The sequence below is a fragment of the Aphelocoma coerulescens genome, chromosome 18 (assembly GCF_041296385.1).
Source record: "Aphelocoma coerulescens isolate FSJ_1873_10779 chromosome 18, UR_Acoe_1.0, whole genome shotgun sequence".
Taxonomy (NCBI): Eukaryota; Metazoa; Chordata; class Aves; order Passeriformes; family Corvidae; genus Aphelocoma; species Aphelocoma coerulescens.
This window is the reverse complement of record NC_091031.1, coordinates 4,727,366-4,747,607: the sequence shown is the minus strand read 5'-3', so window position 1 is coordinate 4,747,607 and position 20,242 is coordinate 4,727,366. Positions and strand designations below refer to the sequence as shown.

The 20,242-nt window shown below is 44.9% G+C and overlaps 2 protein-coding genes and 1 long non-coding RNA gene across 5 annotated transcripts in view; 2 read left to right on the top strand and 1 right to left on the bottom strand.

Annotated features, from left to right (window-relative positions):
* Positions 1 to 20: 20 nt before the first annotated feature.
* On the top strand, positions 21 to 11,948 carry SCPEP1 (serine carboxypeptidase 1). The gene is made up of 13 exons (XM_069032761.1): positions 21 to 123; positions 1,061 to 1,206; positions 2,065 to 2,154; positions 2,855 to 3,010; positions 3,470 to 3,544; positions 3,763 to 3,835; positions 4,753 to 4,790; positions 4,974 to 5,102; positions 6,571 to 6,655; positions 7,427 to 7,540; positions 8,178 to 8,315; positions 9,619 to 9,782; positions 9,909 to 11,948. Exons 1-13 carry the CDS (start codon positions 72 to 74, stop codon positions 9,972 to 9,974), a joined length of 1,326 nt encoding a protein of 441 aa, XP_068888862.1. The 5' UTR covers positions 21 to 71; the 3' UTR covers positions 9,975 to 11,948.
* Positions 11,949 to 12,484: 536 nt separating this feature from the next.
* Positions 12,485 to 19,795, bottom strand: LOC138120031 (uncharacterized). Of its 2 annotated transcripts, none has more exons than XR_011155707.1 (3): positions 19,709 to 19,795; positions 18,312 to 18,500; positions 12,485 to 13,430 (listed from the first exon to the last, which is right to left on the bottom strand). It is a non-coding gene; the product is annotated as an uncharacterized lncRNA (long non-coding RNA). The 2 variants fall into 2 exon arrangements; XR_011155706.1 differs by lacking the exon at positions 19,709 to 19,795 and adding an exon at positions 18,619 to 19,102.
* Positions 19,749 to 20,242, top strand: part of RAB11FIP4 (RAB11 family interacting protein 4) — a 121,688-nt gene continuing 121,194 nt past the window's right edge. For both annotated transcript variants that reach the window (XM_069032440.1, XM_069032439.1), the window contains exon 1: positions 19,749 to 19,914. In XM_069032440.1, coding sequence (XP_068888541.1) covers positions 19,771 to 19,914 — 144 coding nt within the window. In that variant the 5' untranslated portion in view covers positions 19,749 to 19,770. The remainder of the gene's footprint in view (positions 19,915 to 20,242) is intronic.

Sequence of the window (20,242 nt, the reverse complement as noted above, 5' to 3'; positions counted from 1 at the left end):
AGGCGGGCGCGGGGGGCGGTGCCTGAGGGCGGGGCGGAGCCGGTCCCGTGACCGCGGGAGCTGAGGGAGCGATGAGGCTGCTCCGCGTTGGGACTGTGCTGTCCGTGCTGCTGCTGGCGGCAGGTACGGGAAGGACGGGGCGGGACGGGAGCAGGGCCTCCGGGCACGGCGCTCCTGTGTTCTGCGGCCGCTGCCGGGCAGGGCCCGGGCTGAGCCGCGGGAAATTCCGCTTGCCGGGGTGGCGGTCGGGAGGGACGGAGAGGTTGGCGGGAGTGCCGGCGGGAGTAGCAAAGCCTGGCCACCGCGGCTTGGAAGAGCCTTATCGCTCCTTATCGCTCCTTTTCCAGTTGCCATGAGATTAAGGGATGGAATGTCAAAGGTCTGTTCTGTGTCCGAGATGGACAGTAGACTGACCGCGTAAGGTCACCAGACTTTACTGACTTAAATGAGTTTAAATTATATTTTGGATTCCTTTAGAAATGGCCCTCTGTCTGTCTGCACCTGCTCTCCTTGGGGACTGTGAAATGGTGTGGTCTCCGCAGACACTCAGATCAAAGTACTGGGAAGAGCTCAGTTGATCGGATCATGGAGCCGATAACGCCAAGGCTGCGGGTTCGATCCCCATACGGGCCGTTCACTAAAGGGTTGGACTCGATCCTTTTAGGTCACTTTCAACTCAGAATATTCTGTGATCCTTGTCGAAATTGCAGCTGGTGCGAGTTACTCCATTTGGGTTAGTGGGGCTGTGCCTTCAGTCCAGGCCTTGAAAACACTTCAAGAACAAATTATTCCAGCAATTGGGCTGTTATTCCAGCGGCAGCTCTAACGCCTGGCTCCGATAAGGAAGCGCTTAATTACACACTTCATTCATTGACAATAACTCAGCTGTGGGTGGGGGTGTAAGCACAGGCAGGTTTCTTACAGTAATTTTTTAAAATAGTAGTGGCACTTCTAATTATCACACCCAAGACTGAAATGTAGTGTTTTGGAACAAATCTGGTGGAAAGGCCAAAGCTGAGCCTTTTTACCTAGCTGATTGTTATCTTTATTTCCCCTCAAGGTGTAGTTCTGAGGCAGCCCCAAGAGCCCAAAGAGGTGTGGGGATATGTGGATGTTCGGAACAAGGCCCACATGTTCTGGTGGCTCTACTATGCAAATAACCCAACCCAAGACTTCACAGAGTTACCTCTCATCTTGTGGCTTCAGGTAAGCTTTGGTGAGAGACACCTAAGCAATAATTCTTTCAATCTACGCCTGGTTCAGTTTGATATCTGATATTGTGCAGCTCTACAGAAACAGGATTTAAAGCTGTCTGATTCTAAATGCCTTGCCTTGTGAATGAGGTGTTGGGGTTGGGAAAAACAAGGATTGATTTCATTCTGCAGTTGTGGGGTGTCCTCAACTGCTCACCATCAAGTTTGATTGCAATAACAGAGCTTGTTCTTATCTTTCATACAACAGTAGTGATTTTTGTGCATTGTAGTTTCACAGCTCCTTTCCTGGGGAGTTTGAAGTCTAAACAATGTTCAGAGAGAGTAGATAAAGTAATCAGAGATTTAGGATGATTTCTAAATGGAAACAATCCCAGTTTGATAAAAGTGGTGGCATGTTCTTCACAGTACATTTCAGAAGTTAATGTTGAATAGAATCACTTGAGGACTTGGTGTTTTTCTTTCTGGGTTACTTCATCAGAGTGAAACCTACATGCTGATTAAACTAATGACTTGCAAAGCCCTGGTTAGCAGGTAGTTAACTTTTGCACTCCATATTCAGGAAATAAGGTTTTGAAACTGTGCTCACATAGCAGGCAGCTCACCAGAAACTCTCACAAGTGGGTGACTGCTTCTCTGTTGAATTCTTGTTTTCAGAAATGGCATGTGTGTGCATAACCGAAGACCATGAGGAACAGAGCCTGCTCTGCAAATTAATGTGTAGTGTAAAAGCTGTTTTTAAAAATTTGCAATCTGTTGTTCTGCTTACTGGCTGGCTTGTATTTTTCTTCCATCTGTCATATCTATGCCATGCTGCCTTTTAATGTCTTTGTCATTTGGTATTTCCCTGCAGGGAGGTCCAGGAGCTTCAGGCTGTGGATATGGGAACTTTGAAGAGATTGGTCCATTAGACAAAGAAATGAAACCAAGAAATACAACCTGGGTACAGTAGAGAGTTCAGCTTCTAACTACTAATTGCAAATGTTTATTTGCTTGCGTAAGCAGATGATTGCTATGCAAAAAAACACAGAACAGTTTTTCATCTAAAGTTCAGTAGAACTATAATATTTCAAGTTAGTATATTCTGGTTAATAAATTAGCTTATAGGAATAGCCTTGTTTAGAACTGAGGTATAGACATATTAATTTGATTTGACGAAGTATGTCTGGTCTTCCATGAAATTGTGAAATGCAGATGTCTGGGAAACAGAGAGCAGGAAAATTGTAGAAAGTGTTATTTCAGATCACAGCTTCATTGTGTGCAGTCACAGAGCTTTTTCTGGATGGCTGGCAGTGTAAAACCTGTGGCTTGTAATTACAGGTCCAGTAAGGGAAAACAAATTACAACTGCCTGTGAAGGTGGAAGTTTAATTAGTGCAATATATTTGTGCTCTGAGCTACCAATAGTCTGAATTATTCCAGAGTTCCCTAGGTGACCTGCCCCATGATCACTGGGAGTTTTTGGGTATATTTCTGCTTGCAGATTGGACAAATTGAAGTTTTTTATGTTGCACCTAATTTTTCTGCAAGTTTTTTCAGGTCTAGGGATTTGCTGGCTCCGTTAATCATTTGTGCCATCAAAACTAAGTTTTTTTGCTGGTTCTGAACTGAGGTTTTATACAAACCTTCCTTCTGCTTCTGCAGTTGCAGGCAGCCAGTATCTTGTTTGTGGATAATCCTGTGGGCACTGGATTCAGTTATGTGGATGATTGTAGCTTGTTTGCCCAAAACCTTACTACAGTAGTTTCTGATATGATGGTTTTTCTTGGAGAATTCTTCAAGTGTAGAGCAGAATTCCAGGTAAGTGATTTGAATTCTTGTTTATCGTTGTATTTTTTCTTTGCTTTTAAATAGAATTCAAAAAGAATTAGGGAACAGACTTCCAGATGGGCAGTGTTTTGCTGCTGGGTAGTGTTTGGTGCAGGTATAACCACTGTCTTATTTGCCACATTTCAGAAGTTGTATCTTGAATTTGGGGTTAGTTAGATAAACATTGGGGTGGATTATTGTCTGTTGAGGGATCCAAGCAGCATATATAGGATCACATCTGCTTATAGTTCTAAAAACTTTAGAACCAACCCCAGAAAATCCCTAGGATGTTATGGAAACCTTATGTGCAGCTTAAAATAAAAAAACATTAAGTGTTTGATAGTTAGAGGTGAACAGCTTGTGCCTGGATCCTGTGGGATGCGGGAGATGGTTGGAGGTATCTTCTGCCCTCCACCCAACGAGTTCCTTGTGTGGCTTTTCTCTCCTCAGACCATCCCATTCTACATATTTTCTGAATCTTATGGAGGTAAAATGGCTGCTGGGGTTGCTTTAGAGTTGCACAAGGTAAGTATTTGGAGGATATAGATCACTTTCACTTTAAAACCTGGGGTTCTACAAGTACTTTCATTTTCTCGAATACACTGTCCCTATTGCCTAATTCACAATGCTACTTACTTTTTTCACTTAAAGAAAACTGATTCTAGAGTCATGAATAGCTAATTAAAATTTGATTCTTGGTTTGATTTTTTTGCTTTGTTTTGTTTTTCCTCTTATTCACAAAGGCTGTTCAAAAAGGGACCATAAAGTGCAATTTTAGGGGGACTGCTCTTGGAGACTCATGGATTTCTCCTTTGGGTACGTCTAAACTCCTCAGACTGTGGATGATTTGTTGTTTTGTTTTGTTTTGTTGGTTGTTGTAATAATTCCATGAGTGCCTAAAGTCAAAAATGCCATCCCTGCCTTAAGTGAATTAACTGTCTAGTGAGTCTGGTAAATCAAAAAGTAATACTCAGCCTTGCAAGCTGTGACTGAAGAATCTCCCTTTAGAATGTATCTAGATTAAGAAAAGTCAGAGAGCAAGGTCAGTGAGGAGCACACTTGCATCTGAAGTGGAGGGATGGTGGAATGTCCCTACACATCTCCACAGCCTTTGAGGTGTTTTGTAAGAGTCCTGCACTTAAATGTGGCCACCAAATGACTCACAAGGCTGCAAGTGGGATTTGTGTCTGGTGGAGGACAAAAAGCAAATTAAAGGGCTCTTGGTCCTTCAGTGGGATTGGCAAGGGAAGGCTTCACAGATTCCCTGCAGCACAGGACAATACCAAACAAACTATTATCTGCCTGCCATCAGCTGATCCTTGAGAATTTACAAACAAACCTGTTATAAAGCAGATTTGTTTTATAACTCAATTTTTCCCTTGTGACTTTTCAAACAGATCAGTTTTGATAATTCCCATCCTCTTGTTAGACCTCTGCCCATGTTCTGGCAGTGTGCTGCAATGCTGGGTGGAGAATATTTTGGTAAAAATATGTTGGTTGCTTTAAATAAATTTCACTGGTTAATTCATAGGGGGTTAATGTTGTTGCAGGATTTGTAAAGAATCTGCTATGTGGTACATAACCTTAGGGTTAAAGTGAGCTGACTGTACCTTTTTATTGGTACATTTATTTTTCTCATAAATATTGTTGCCTCAGTAAAGGAAAAGTAAGTTAAACCTTATGTCAATGATTGATTGTCAATTTGATGTCTCAAATCTGTTCTGTTTGTTTAGACTCCGTGCTGTCCTGGGGGCCCTACCTTTACAGCACTGTAAGTACCTTCTTAAACTCTTGGTCCTCACCTGATCCCTTGTGCTGCCATACAGTACAAATGAGTGTTGAATCTTAAGATTACCTCTTGGCCTGAATAAAATCTTGAAAGCATGGAGGCTGTTAGCAATAAATTGATGTGGAATTGTAATTAAAGATGTCCTTCATTGTGTTTGTCTTCCAGTCTCTCCTTGATGATAATGGTCTAGCAGAGGTGACTGCTGTTGCCAAAGAAATAATGGATGCAATAAATAAAAATCAATATGGGCTGGCCACTGAGCTCTGGGGCAAGGCTGAAGGTGTTATTGAAGAGGTGAGATCTTTGACTAACATTAAGAACTAACTGCTGCTTGGGGAGGTGCACAATTTCAAGTTATCCTTGAGCGTTGAGCTGGCATGAATTCTCCAACCGTCTGCCCAGTCATTTTTGCCAGGTTTTTTTTTATCCCAGTGCTGATACAAAGGAGTGTTTGCTATGCCCCACCGTGTGAGTGACAGAAGTGGGCAGGACTGCCCTTGTGGTCCTCCAGTATTGCATTGAGGTTTCAGCATATACCTAGTCCTCTTGATTCCCACAGTTTCAAATTAAATAAGCTATATCTTCTGGAAAGCTTTGAATATTGAACACTGCATCCAGCAAGACACAAATTTCAAGTTAAGCACACATCTCTATTTGAAGAACTACAATAGGATGGAAAGGAACCTCAAGTTATGGTCTGTTACTGTGGCACTGCATCTCGTTACTTAGAAAAGTTCCAGCATAAAAGTTTGGTGAAGTTTTGCTTTTGTTTCTCCTGTTAAAAGGTTGCTCCAAAATCTCATTCTTTGTTACATCTCATTCTTTAGTACATGTAAGACTCTGGCTTCCTTGGACAGAAAGACTAATCTGGAACCACTTCCTTTTTTTGCTCTTGTTTTTGGAGTTGTTTTTGTTGTTATTTTTTTAAATTTTGTAGCTGACAGTGCCTTGCACATAGTTGGTATCACTTCTTGCTGTTTGGAAGGAACTTTTGGTTCCTGTTTTACTTTTCAAATCAACTTGGCTTCTCCCCTCGGTTGTGATGGTGCTGGCGGGTGAAGGCACTGCAGTTCTTCTGGGATTGCTGTTGTGAGATGATTTCTTACCTAAGCATCAGAACTTTAAAAACTCAAAAATCAAGTAAAGCAGGACTTCAAGAATCTGGAGTAACATCTCTAATGGCAACACTGCTTGCATTTGTCCTCGGATGCAGGCAGCCTCTGTCAGCTGCATGAGAGCTGCCAATCTGCAATGTTTGAGTACATCCAGCTGCCAGCAGTTCCAACAGAGGGGTGGCTCATACCCATCACCACGTTTTCAAGGAAGCATTTTAGATTTTGGAGGCTTGTAGGTTGAAAGGATGTTGAGCAAGAGCAGCACCAGACTAGACCTGGCAGTAGGGGCTGTCTGAAAGCATCACCTGGCACTGCAGCTCTCTGTCATGAGTAATGCAGGGTAAGGCTTCCTGTAGCTTCACCTCTGCTTCAGAGGAGTAAATAACATCTCTGGCACAACCCATGTGTGAATGATACAGACTTGAGGAATCTCTTTCCCACTTCTCAAAGCAAATGTAGAGCTGAAGTTTTACCACAAGTATCTTCCTGGTGTGCAGGTAAATTGGCAGGTCACAGGGTCCTTTATTTAGGATTTACTTATCTCTCTTTTTTTTTTTTTTTTTTCTTTTATTCTTTTCAGGAAACACTGTTCCTCATACCTGAGAAATGTTTTTATTAGTGTTACTGAAATTATCTTGTGTTTTCAGAACACAGACAATGTGAACTTTTATAACATCTTGACTAAGGAGGTTCCAGAAGTGAAATCAGATGAACAAGAAAATCTCCATCTCAGTAAGTTGTATTTAAATACTTGAACTCCTGAAGCCCTGTGTTTCCATTCACATACCTTCAGCTCTGGCAATGGAAAGAGCCTCAATGTAGCACATCCTTAAAATGGATGTTGATATTCTCCCAAGCAGAACTTGTTTGCTGTTGCATAAATTGAGACAGATAGGAATGTGGAACAACCCTATAGATGACACCTCCACCTATACATCCTGCACAGAGTACAGCAAGGAAGCAGTCAGTATTACTAATTGCAACATCATTTTATGACCTTTTAAGTTACTTCCTCTTACTGTCTTTCATTTCTGTCTTTACAACAGGACACAAAAATGTCTCATCAGTATAAACAGTCTGATTAGACTCTTGCTCCACAGTTTTTTTTGTATCAATGTGAAAAACACATGTGTAGAGTTTCTTTCAAGCTCTTTTCTGTTGTATTCATAAGGGAAGGTGCAGTTAACTCCTGAAAGTAAAACACTGCAGTTCAAAAATAACTGGTCTGTTGAGAAGAGCCAAGTGGTTAAAGCAGAAGCTGATGCCCAGAAAAAGTGCAGAGTTAGGCAAAAGTAGGAACGGATGGGTTCTTCCTGTATCATCCTGCTTTAAATAAGGGTTTACTTCAGTGGTTTCTAGTAAAAGTAAGCAAATTGCTCTCTGTGGTGTTGCATTTTCATTAGAAAAAGGTTTGTTGGCTATGACTGATACTGAAAATTGTTATCTGTGCAGGATGGGGTCTTAAATGCGCCACTGATCAAAGCATGTTCTCTCTTTTCTCAGTGCGGCTTTACCAGCGCCATGTCAGAAAAATGCATCAGAGCAGCCTCGATGAGCTGATGAATGGGCCCATCAGAAAGAAGCTGATGATCATTCCCGACTGTGTGAAGTGGGGAGGTACTTTCCTGTCTGCTAGTGTGCACCTGATGAGTCCATTACCGCTGTTTACAGTACTGCATCCTGTAGGAAAACACTCTGGCAACTGGTCACATTCAATTGTCGTTACCCATGGGGCTAAGAAGGGGGTTTGTTCTCAGAAATGAAGATGTCATGGGGCAGGCCTGTGGGCAGATGTGGTTCTGGTTCTGCTGCTTGTATCTATCTTTAGCCAAGTAACTGAAAATACAGGGGAGGGAGGAAGATCCTCTGTATTTTAGCAACTGGTTTTTGTGTGTCATGCAATCTTGCTGAAATTCCTGTCAGCTTTTCTCTGCCAGAAGTCTGGTGTCATGTAATGACGTATCATATGGAGGAGAGGGTTTAAACAGAAAGGAAGGCTTAAAGGACTGATGCCAGCACCCTGTGTGTAAATAGGAGCTGGAAGCTACAGCCCTGTCTGTGAGTTCCAGTGGGAGCACAGCTGCTCTCTGGTCCTCTGGTTCCTTAAACTGATAAATCACTGGTGCCACTTTGGGCTAGGACAGTTTTATATGCAGCTGTGAACTCCATTTTAGAACCTTTAGCCCATGCCTCCATCCCAGCTTCAGAATGACATCCTTCATCACTTAAAATGTGTCTTTCTGGTTCCAACCAGGTCAGTCCAGACAGGTCTTTGAGAACATGGCTGAGGACTTCATGAAACCTGTCATTGATATTGTTGATCAGCTTTTGGCAGCCAATGTCAGTGTTACAGTCTATAATGGGCAGCTGGACCTCATTGTTGACACCATGGGTAAGGAACTTCTTGAGTGGGGGTGGAAACAGAACATGTGATGAGTAGAATGTGGACCTGTCAGTATATTGGTACCTAGATTTCTCCAGTCTCCTGTGCAAAACTCTTATCTAACTAGCAATGCTTAAATACTACAGTCATAAATGAGCAGCACTTAGATGTTTTGCTTATTTCCCTCTGAGAGAGGCAAACCCTTTACCTTCATTATACTGTTGAGAAATGGATCTGCAACATCACTAATTGCTTGTTTCAGTGATGCTAATAATTCACTTAATCCTCCTGGATAGACACATAGATGTGCATATGTGTATGCTCATTCATAGGCAAAGAATGCTGGTAATTAATGAGGGAGGATGCAGTGGAAGAGTGATCACACCTGCTCTCAGTGTAGGTTCCTGCATATGTTGGGCTTTGTTTGCTGCTTGCAAGATGCTGGTTTAGTCCAAGGGCAGTTTGGGAGCCAGGCCAAGTGCTGCTGAAAAGCCTCACAAGGCTGCTGTGCTCCCTTCCACTGGTCTTTTCTCACTGACTGCACAAACACCTTCCTATGTTGTGAAAAGCTTTATTCTTTGTCTGTCTCTGCCCACTTAGATATTCAGATGCCCTTCGTGAACAACACAGCAATCCATATTGAAGCAGGAAGCAGAGTATTTAGGCTGTCAAAACAGATTAGCAGTTAGTGGTGCTCCAGTTTATCATGTTTTGGTCTAAAATTGAGCTGTAGTTAACATGTAAATTCTTCCAGTAGTTCACAGGTAGGCTAAAGCTTTGTCCCCCTTGGAGTCCTGGAATTGATCTTGTTGCTGTCTTGACCTCCACCTTCTCTAGCAGCACCTGGAAACAGAAAGCCTTTCCAGTCTCCCCTCAATGAGTGTCTAACAAATAGAGAAATAGTGCCTCTTCTGATTTCCAGGAGGGGGACTTGGTATGGCTGATCCTTCTCCATGGCAGGACATTCAAGGTGTTTGAGGTGCAAAGCGAAATATGTTGGAATTTCTAGGGCTGCAGAGCCTCCAAGAAGCAAATGTTCAACTTGTGCAATCCTAAGTCCATTTCATACACACCTTCACTGTTTACTTATTCTCTTCTTCCTGCCATTGGTTGGTTTCAGTTTGTCCTGAATTCTCCTAGGCATAACAAAATTGTTTTTAGGATCTGAGCACACAGACTCTGTGCTAACTCTGCTGTACTGGTATCCAATACAGTGGGCATCCAGCTGAACTGGCCTCCCAAGCTGCTGTGGAACCATCTTATCAGTAATTACCAAGTATTAGTAATCAATCCTATCTCTTATCTCCAACAGGCCAGGAGGCATGGATCCGGAAACTGAAATGGCCTGACTTGGACCAGTTCAGCCAGAAGAGGTGGAAGGCACTGTATGTGTCTCCAGCATCCACTGAGACAGCTGCTTTCCACAAGGCCTATGAGAACTTGGCTTTCTTCTGGATTCTCAAGGCTGGGCACATGGTAAATAATAAAGTCCTTGGGGTGGAATCAGCAAGAAGACTGAAGATGTGTGTGTAGCTGCTGTCTGAGCACCTGCTGTCTGCTTCCTTACAGCAGCTGCTTATTCTATGCTTTTCTCTGTGCTAGGTACCAGCTGACCAAGGAGAGATGGCACTCAAAATGCTCAGGATGGTGACCCAGCAGCAGCACTAGGGGAGGGGAGGTCAGCTGGTCTGGCTTCCTGCCCAGCACCAGGGCACTGGAGGAGTGTGAGTCCGGGATCCTAAGCCAAAGGAGGCACAGTGGCTGTTTGGACACACAGCCTTCCTCATCTTTCTGATACTGTGCACAAGTGCTTGTGGAAAGGCATTTTTTTCCTTGAATCAGTTACCACTTTTGAATTTTTAAGCTGTGATTTGCTGCCTTAACACTGTTCGTAAGTGACTCTTCCAGAGGGAAGTCCCCTGTCATAAAGAACAAGCCCTGAACCTTTGCCTTGGAAGGATTTTGTGTTCTTGCCCTTCCCTGAATGCTCCCTTGTCTGTTTGCACACCAAGAGTAAAACTGATTTGACTTGATCTACTTTGTGTTCCTCTGGGAGAGCTGACCTGCTTCTCATGTATGACAATGAGGCTGTGGAATGTTCCTTCCTTTGTCTTCAGGCTTCTGCTTGAGTCACCTGGCTGGATTACAAGCTGAAGACATGGAAATGCCAGGACAGAGGACCTGCCCTAGAGGGATCACAGTCCATCTCATCTTGCTGAGGTGCCTGAATTAGGATCCAGGATTCTTCAAACTTCCTGTGCTATGGAGAGAGAAGAACATCCCACAGAGGAGGATTTGACCATTTTCATCTGAATCTTGTTTTCATTCTTCTTAATGCCCATTACTCAAACTTTGCCTTTAGCCTCAACACCTGAAGCACATCCAGCAGGAATTCCTGCTTTTCTGTATCCTGAAGCAGAAGGTCTGTTAATACCCTGTTGTTAAACCAAAGAGTCCCAACAGACAGAAACCTCTTAAAACCTTCTGGGTTTAGCCTGGGGAGTGGAAAGGAGCATTATATGAGCAGTAACAGCATAATTCTGAAAGATGATAGGAGTGTTTAAAGGAAGGATATACAAAATCTTGATCCATGTCTTTTAGAGATTTTTTTTAAGTCTTGCAGAGACCTATTATTTTGAAACATTTATTTTTATAATGCATAGTCAAGAAGAGACTTGGTCAGACATCATTTGACTTTTGCTATGGAGCATGAAGTAGTTGTTTTTTATTGGTGTCCGATAGGAGGCACAACAGCTCCTTCCAACTGTCAGAATCCTAAATAAATAGCAACCTCTCAATTACTCTAGCCACTGAAACTGTCATGAAATACCTGATAGCACTGTCTTAGCAAGAACTGAGGCACAGTGCTGTGTGAACACACGTGCAATCACCCAGTAGCTGCACTACTGGTGCCTAGTAATTGCTTTTCTTTTTTGTGTTCCCTTCTTGTATTCTTGAGAACTTTAGCACTGCAAATCCAGATTTGGTTTTTTAAACGCTTTTTTCAATAAATAGGTCTAATTCATCTCTCTTCAGCATCACATTGATTTCACTGCTTGAAAATGACATCTTTTCTGTTTTGGCTTTTAGATGAACAAGAGGAGGTTGCTACCAGTGTGTAAATTTGCATATCTGCATTCCAGGAATATTTTAAAATAATTTGCCAAGCAAATCAGTATGTTTGTGCCTGGGTAATGTGCTGGTTTGGGCTGGGATAAAGTAAATTTTCTTCCTAGTAGATAGTATGGGCTATGTTTTGGATGTGTACTGGAGACAGTGTTGATAACACAGGGTTGTTTTAGTTGTGGCTGAACAGTTCTGGCAAGGCCTTTTCTGCCCTCACCAGACCCCACTAGTGAGGGGCCTTTTGGGAGCACAAGGAGTTGGAGGGAACACAGCCAGGACAGCTGACCCTAACTGACCCAAGGGATGTCCCAGACCAGGTGGTGTCATGCTCAGCTGGGGGAGAAGAAGGAAAGGGGGGACCTTGGGAGTGATACCATTTGTCTCCCCAAGTAACTGTGGCATGTGATGGAGACCTGCTTCCTTGGAGACAGCTGCATACCTGCCTGCCCATGGGAAGTGGTGAATGAATTCCTTGTTTTGATTTGCTTGTTGCCTATTAAACTGTCTTTATTTCAACACATGAGTTTTCTCACTTTTACCCTTCAGTCTCTTCCCCATCTGTCTGGGGGGGGGGGGGGATAAGTGGGCAGCTCTGTGGTGTTTGTTTGCTGGCTGGGGTTAAACCATGACAGCAGTTTGAGTTGGCTGGTCCTCAGTCCTGTTATATACAAGATTATGCATTAATCCTAAATTAATACTATAGGGCTTGATAGAGGAAACTAATTGAGAAGGTGGTCTCTCCAGAAAGCAGTGTTTAGTGCTGTACTCGCCCTTTTTTATCAAATGAGACATTGATTCACATTGCCATGGGCTGGTGCTCAGTCACAGGCCTGAAGCATCTGTTCCTTGTCCTGCTTTGTTTTAGCTTCTGCAGGTTTTTCTGTTGGCAGAGACAGCTTGTGAGGAAAAAAGATGGCGTCAAGGCTGGTGGTAACCATTTGTTGGGTTTAGGGGCTATGCCAAATATAAATATGCTAGAATAAAAACACTTGCCCATGGAGACAGGCTTTTAACTAGGGTTCATTTAAATGCAAACAACAAAGCAGCAATCCTTTAGCATCAAGGAAGATTCATTTTATTCCAGCAAAGGCTTTGTCACTGATGTGTCACAGCTCTAGATCATCACAAAGGTAGGTCACCTGTCCAGCAGATGCTGTAGGAGATCAGTTGGCTTTGAAAGGAGTTCAGGTTCCACTGTGTATCTGATTAGCAGTGACATACTTTGTCCACTTTGATTTCATGCACTGTGCCTTTTCCAGATAAGGGCAGTAACTTGGCAAATCCATTAGAGTCATTCATTCTAAATATTAATAAGATTTTTTACAGATGCTGGATCAGTCATAAGAAAACAGCTCAGTGTTTGTATTTCATCCTCTACAGCTGCAGACTGATTGCATAGGTAGCCTGACAGCCACTGACTTATTTTGCTCACTATCAGTTAATTTTCACAGAAACAAATCTCTGTTAAAAATCAGTAATTCAGTACTGCTGCTTTAGCATGAACAGTTTTTGCTTTCTATAACTATCTGCCTTTTCCAAGCCAGAGAAAGAAACCTAGACGTTTCTTTCAAAGCCACAACAAAAGAAGAATGTCTGAGGAAATTCTGAGGTAAGATGGAAATCTTGGAGCACTTCTTCATTGTCATGTTGTGTCTATTATCCTGTAAATATTCTTAAGTATGGCAGCACAATTTTTATGTGTCACTTCTGAACCCTGAGACACATTCATGTTTTTCCAGAAGGGATTCAGGGATGGAGTAGTAATTTATCTGGCCCACAAACTGATGCAGAAAGAGTAAGAATTTGAACAGAGCAGAGTTCACCCTCACAAAGTTTCTCTGAACCTGTTTTTGGCATTTGCTGTGTAATAGATTTGATAGTTAAGGAGTAGTTGTAGGTCTTGTGGAGGAACAAATGAATCATTTGGTCACTGCTTGGAGAGGATTTCTTTTCTTTTTGGTGGCTGATTGAGGTAGGAGAGAACCATGTTGGATGGATCTGCAGGAGAAGAGGTGTATTAGCATGCATGGCCTAATGCAGCAGTTTTCAACCAGTCACCTAAAACATTGTCAAGGAAAGCAAAGCATCCTTACAAGTTTCATATATTGACCATTACTTGTCACCTGTGTTTAAGTAATTCAGTGGCAAGCATTAGCAGAATTGATTATTGAACTAACTATACCAATGGTCTAAACCAGTTGGGAATACTGTCAAGCCATATCCCACATAGGGGACTTCAGAACTTCCAGCACTGGTCTGAAATGCTCCTGAAATGTTAATCTTCAGGACATATCCTAAAGCATACTTTGATGCCTTTTTTAATTCCCTCCTCCTAACCTACTTGAGGTTGGAAAATAAGGCACTATAAGGGCACAGTATTGTGTCTCAGAAGACCAAAACCATACAGATTCCAGCTAATGTGTCACTGTGGCTCTGCTGTTCAGTATTTCCATCTAATTATTGCACAAATCTGGATCCAAAGTACATTTGTGATAAGGCAAGGTTTAGGATGTAGGACTTGTCCAAATTTCACTTGGATGTCACATAGGCAAACACAACTACAGATTCACAGGGGACTTGAAAAAGCAAGGCCACAGTGACTGTACAGCAGAGAGGCAAACCTCACTTTTACTGAAGCTGATTCAAATCCAAGAGCTCATTTCTGTTCTTCCCTAGTTTTTATCCTCCAGTTTCAACACCAGCATTTGTAAGTAGATACTGTTCTGAATAGGGCTGTATCAGTTTTAAAATGCTGTGAACGATCTAAGTGTAAGAGACAGCTGGAATAATTCCATCTGCAAGCTGTAGTCCCTAGACTTGACAGTGCCTACCACAGTCAGTCATTTTTGAGGGCAGCTATAAAGGCTGCTAGAACCAGCCTGGTTAAGCTGCTTTTCTATTGCTTCTCTGTTCCTGAAGTCTCCTTTTCAGGGCTATTTCTCTACAAGCTGGTTGCAGCATGTCTTTGAACCAGACTGTGCTCATCAGCATTAGCCCCACTTGGTCTGTGGCTAGTCACAGCAATAATGACGCTGCACCTACATTCTCCTGTATAAATATTTTTGTTCTGTCCTTTATCTCCCATTATCAGCCAGCTTGGACTCATCTCACACAATCTGTTTGGAGACACAACAAGTGATGACTGACATTAGCATCAGTATGGTATATCATGTTCTAATTTTATTATTCCCTTTCTCTTTTTATTATTCCCATTTCTCCTTGCTGAATACACCAATATCTGGGAATTACATTCCTGTAGTTAGCTCTACTAAAACTGCAGATGGAACATATTTATTCAGATGTTGTGTGATCCATCTTGGATGGGACAAAATAAACAAAATTGTAGAAACTTCATTTGAAGCAGTAAAAGATTACTTTTAACAGTTTATATGCTGTATTATGGTTGAGTTAGGCTAAAAAAATACTCTGGCTGGTGCATCCTCAGTCTGTTATAGCTGCTAGATGATTTTCTAGATGATTCATTTATTTTTTAACAAATTGAGGGACAGAAAGGAAGAAAAAAAAGGTCTTCAGGAATCTGGGGTTTAGGTCTTAATGTGATTTGCTTGTTAGAGCCAGAGAGGAATGTCTGCGTGTCACTTGACAGCCCTCTTTGGAGTAGAAGTTGAAAATAGCTTGACTGCTGCTACTACACTGGGCCTGCTTTTCACAGGGTTGTCCTGCAGCTTTAAACATTTTACTGCTTTCAAGAGGTTGCCAGATGCCATTGCACGTTAAAATCTGAGGGAAATGTAAGCCTGCCCAGCTGCTCGGAGCTGGTCAGAGAAAAGTGGGCAGGTGCTGTCCTTTTGCTGAGACAGCAGGGAGGTTTTTGGAATGTACCAAGAAGAGAGGCTTGGCCCCATGGCATCTGGAGGACTGTGGGACATGGAAGAGGGAGAAATCTTGTCCATTCACCTCTGCTTTACGTATTATTTTTCTTGCCAACCTCGGCAGGCGTGCCTTGGGTTGGTGACGCACGTGCAGTGGAGTGACCGGCCACTCGGTGGAGTAAGGAGACCTCGGAATGCCAGGGGAACGCGCTGGCCTTGGCATCTGCACCCGTGGTGCTGTCCCTGGAAACACTAGGGAATATTCGTTTGATCCTATGAATTCATGGTGGAATCAGCTGTATGTGAACCGTGACAGACGATTGTTTAATTTTAGCTGTAACTTCGGGAGAATAGGTAGTTTGGTCTTTGAGTAGTACGTGTGTTGTAAGAGGAAACAAATAAGGCATTAATATGCAGTTGCTCTCTAACTGGGCTCATCTTTTTGCGTTTTGCTCATGCCTAATTCATAATCTGGTAAGAATGCTGTTAAAATCGAGCAAGAGCATTCATACTGTGTAAAATTAAACCACTAAAATTTTACAAGGTGAGGTCCCATAGCACCTAGAAAATTTCAAAGGAAGATCCTTGCTTGTAGAAACGTTTTACCAAAATTTCTAACTTTTGTTGTTGTTGAACTTTTTGTAATAGAAAAATAGATTATAGAAAAGACAGAAAAAAATAAAATCAAATATCTTGCTTCTGTTCTGTACCTAATTAAGCTAGTCTGAGAAAACTCCATTACCTCTTAAGTAATATTTTTAATTTCTCAGAGGCAAGGGTGTTAATAAATTGGTTATTTCTGCCTGTTACGTGTTGTTTGTGACATTTAAAGAGAATGTCTAGCTGATAAGACACATATGTTATTAATCAGAGCAGTCAGCGGGAAACAGGATTTGATTCAAAATACAGTAAGACTGAGAATTTAAATATTCAAGGAGAGCTATATTGTGGATATTATAAAGAAATTGTACTATGAAGCTGTTCTTAAGGGCTGGGTCTCAGGATGTTGCTGGAACACAACCAGAATTGTAGATAAGGCCATCAGCCCTTGGGAGTGCCCTCCTTAGATGCTGTTTCTGACACCAGATTACAATTTGCTATGTAAGCGGAACTGACATTGATGGAAAAGCAGCCAATTGTAAAGAAATCCTGCAAACGACAGCCATGGCCTGTGGTATGCAATGAAATATTTCCTCTTGAACTTTTTATTCTCAGCAGGCAAATGTGGTAGCACCACCACTAGTCATATTTCAAGTTCAGGAAACTAGATTGGTGGCATGTAAAATACTTATTTCACATAGTTTATGAGTCAAATGAAGAAGTTTCCAAATATCTCTGATTAAACAAGTAGTTTGATATGCCAGTAAGGAAAAATAGCCCACTGGTGCATGTCCTACCTAGAAGTGGAGAAGCAGGGATGAGCGAGGAGCAGTGCCAGCTACACCACTGGAAATAAAAAACAACCTCCTGGATTCACCTTGGCAGTGCAGCTGCTCAGCAAGTGCATGGCACGTGTTTGGTTCACTATCCTGATTTTAGCCCCCATGGGACACTCCCAGATTTAAGATCCCAGACCTTTACTGACAGCATCTCTCATCCCAATTCTCCAGTGTTCAGTGCTATCAAATCATCTCCCAGCTGTCAGATATTTGCTCAACATATTCAGCTGTCTCTAATGACAGCTTCTACAACCTCTCCAGCTCTCTTACCAGCTTCATTCCAGTGCTTGCTGGCACTCAGGCTGTCTGTGGCAGTTCTTGGACTTCAGCACTAATTCCCCAAACCATAGCGTCTAAACCCAAATCTTCTCCTGCATCCACCCCTTCCAAATTAGTGCAAGAATGACACAGATTTTAATGCTGACAGTTTTGGTCTAAATCCATGTTGCCCCTTACTTGCATATCTAGACCAAGTTCCTTCATCTTCCAGAATAAGATAAAGGAGAGTCAGTGGAAATTAACTGGATTTCATGAAACTGAGCACAACCTCTCTGAGGTGGGGGAACTCCTCCTATGGTCCTGACAAACAGGAATATTCCTTTTTTTTTTTTTCTACCACAATATTTTTTGTGACTCCACTTCCCAGTCTGGGCCTGCACAGCTGCCCACCTGCCCACAGAGAGGGAGGTCAGAGCAAGGAGTTACTGAGACAATCTCAGCAAATGAAGTGGGACAGTAACACAGATGTGCTCTGAGCCTTTGAAGAGGTTGAACTCACTTCAGAGCAATTAGACTAACAGGAGCCGATTCCACACAAGTGTCTTCCCACAACTCCGAGGGGTACCAGCTCACACATTTTTGAATAGGTGCCCCCAAGGGCTGTGCTGAGCTCAATCTCCATATAACCTGAAGAGTTCAAGGGTCTCAAGATAAAAGCTAAACATCCCCATGTCTTAAGAATTCTGCTCTAACTAGACAGCTTCAGAGAAGTTTGCTGATCAAATATTCTGCTCCCCTTTTCCCTTTCACATCTCTTCAGAAATTCTTTGCTTCCTAAGGTTCATATCTGATCTCTGCACTTTGATTTTTTGCTTTTTCCAGACTGGAAAGACCGTTTAGTACATCAGAGAGGGAAAGGAGAACTCTTCCATGTTTTTTTATAAAAATAAAGGAAGATCAAAGTGGCAGAGGCTCTGGAATCAGCTCCTTATCTCTCTGAGGGTGTCTATGTGGGGAATTGTATTGCTGTCACCGTGTTGTTGATTGACAGCTGACTTACAGGCTACAGGGCTGTCAAGCCAGCCTCTTTCCAAACCTTGAATTTGCACATAAAAGGGATGAGAGACTCATGCTCAAAGAAATAAAACTTCCTGAGAACACAATGGTTTCTACAAAAGAGATAAATTTGGGCAGCTTGCTCTAATCATGGGATTTTCAGGGTTGTTTAGGGCCATATGGACCTCTCTTACTGCAAGAAGTAAATGAATGGATACTGTTTTGATTCAAAACCCACTGCACTTACATGGTCATTCATTTTAGTTGGATTTTAGTTGGTTATCAATCACCTACAGAATGTCACTCAGTGATTGATGGTCATCGGCACTCACCATCTACAGCAGGAAAGGAGTGCTGGCAGAGGCAGTGAGTACCTGAGCCTGACTCAGCCAGAGCTCCTTCCTCCGCAAGAGCTGGACCCATCACGCCTGGTCTGAGGCACAGTGCAGAAACCAGAACCATTCCCGGTCTCCCCTCTGGCAGCTCACAGCTGTGGGCTTCAAAGACAGTCCAAAACACTCCTGAGAGAAAGAAAAGGGCCAGAGCAGAGACATCAAATTAAAACCCAGCCATGGAGTACAGCAGTTGCAGGTGGCTTTAATGAGGAATCCTGCAAAGGCAGGGACATCCCTTCCCTACCTGCTCTGTCTCGTTAAAGCAGGGGTGGGCAGTGCCAGTCCCCAGCCAAGCCCAGCCATGAGGGGATCCTTCCCATGGCTCTGCCTGCTCGCTTGAGCGCAACGGAGCGCGGGGAGCTCCGCTTGTTCTGCTTTGCCTTAATTACCCCTTAACTCTTCTACACTCGACTTTTCCCCTCTAGCCTGGAACTGTTCAGACCAGGCTTTTTCTAAGAAAAAATATTGCAGTGTGACTGGTGTTTTATTTGGGGTGTCGGTCTGAGGTATGGAGCAGTGAAGGGGATGCAAACGGGTCCGTCCGCTGCCGCAGAGCCCAGGGGATGCCAGGCTGGCTGCGTCCCGGGCTGCTGCTGCTGTTCTCCTGTCCATCCTGCCTCGCTCCCTGCCCGTTCCCTCGCTCCTGGGGCAGTTTCCCTGCATCGCCGCTGTTCCCAAATCCCGTCCCGCTCTCTCTGTCCCGCCAGTCCCGCTGTTGCCAGTCCCAGTGTCCCGGTCCCGCTGTCCCCCCGGCCCCGCTGTTCCCCTGGCCCCGCTGTCCCCCCGGCCCTGCCGGTCCCGCTGTCCCCCCGGTCCCGCTGTCCCCCCGGCCCCGCTGTCCCCCCGGCCCCGCTGTCCCCTCGGCCCTGCCGGTCCCGCTGTCCCCCCGGTCCCGCTGTCCCCCCGGCCCCGCTGTGCCCCCGGCCCTGCCGGTCCCGCTGTCCCCCCGGCCCCGCTGTCCCCCCGGCCCCGCTGTGCCCCCGGCCCTGCCGGTCCCGCAGTCCCCCCGGCCCCGCTGTGCCCCCGGCCCCGCTGTGCCCCCGGCCCCGCTGTGCCCCCGGTCCCGCGCTTCCCGTCCCACCCCACTCCCGCCCGGCCCCGCCGGGGCCTCCCTGCTGCCCGCGGCGCCCCCTGGCGGCGGCGGCGGCCGCGCCTCCCTCCCTCCCTCAGCTCCGTCCTCCAGCTCTGCCCTATTGTTCTCCCGTCCGTCGCTCCCTCCCTCCATCCGCCGGGGCTCGCGTCCTCCCTTCGCTCTCCTCCATCCCTCCCTCCATCCCTTCCTCCTCCTTCTCGCCGTCGCTCCCGCCCCACTCCCCGGAGCTGATGTCACGCACCCGCTGAAGGCGCGGGCGATCATGGCTGCTGCGGCCGCGGCCGTGCCGCCGGCCTCCAGCTAATGTCCGCGATGGAGCCTGCCAGCCTGCTGCGGTTCCTGCGGAAGCTCAAGGAGGTTTTCGACGTGTGTGATGAGGATGCGGATGGGTTCATCCGGGTGGAGCACTTCGTCGCCCTGGGGCTGCAGTTCGGCCAAGGGGATGAGGTGAGTGCGGCGACCCCCGGCCCCCGCGCAACTTTCACCTGCTGTGCCTGACCCCGCCCGGGCCGCCCCGTCACCCACCTGTCCTCACCGCGGCCCCGTCCCTTAGGGAGCCCCCGGTTCGTGCCTCAGAGCAGCCCGGTCCCGCTCCTTTCGGGGCGGCTCGGGCTCCCTCCGTTCCTCAGGGGATCCCAGAGCCCTCCCCTTGGCGGCCTGGAGCCCCCTTCCCTCAGGGCCATCAGCCGCCTTCCCCCTTTCCCGTGGAGTCCTCCCCAAAGGCAGCCCGGCTCCCTCCTTCCCTAGGGGGTCCCGGAGCATCCCCCGTCCCTCG

Excerpts from the sequence above, each read along its gene's own strand:
- SCPEP1 (XM_069032761.1), top strand. The coding sequence starts at position 72 with ATGAGGCTGCTCCGCGTTGGGACTGTGCTGTCCGTGCTGCTGCTGGCG. Across the intron at positions 124-1,060 it reads CGTGCTGCTGCTGGCGGCAG|GTGTAGTTCTGAGGCAGCCC; the intron begins GTACGGGAAGGA and ends TTTCCCCTCAAG. Across the intron at positions 1,207-2,064 it reads CTCTCATCTTGTGGCTTCAG|GGAGGTCCAGGAGCTTCAGG; the intron begins GTAAGCTTTGGT and ends ATTTCCCTGCAG.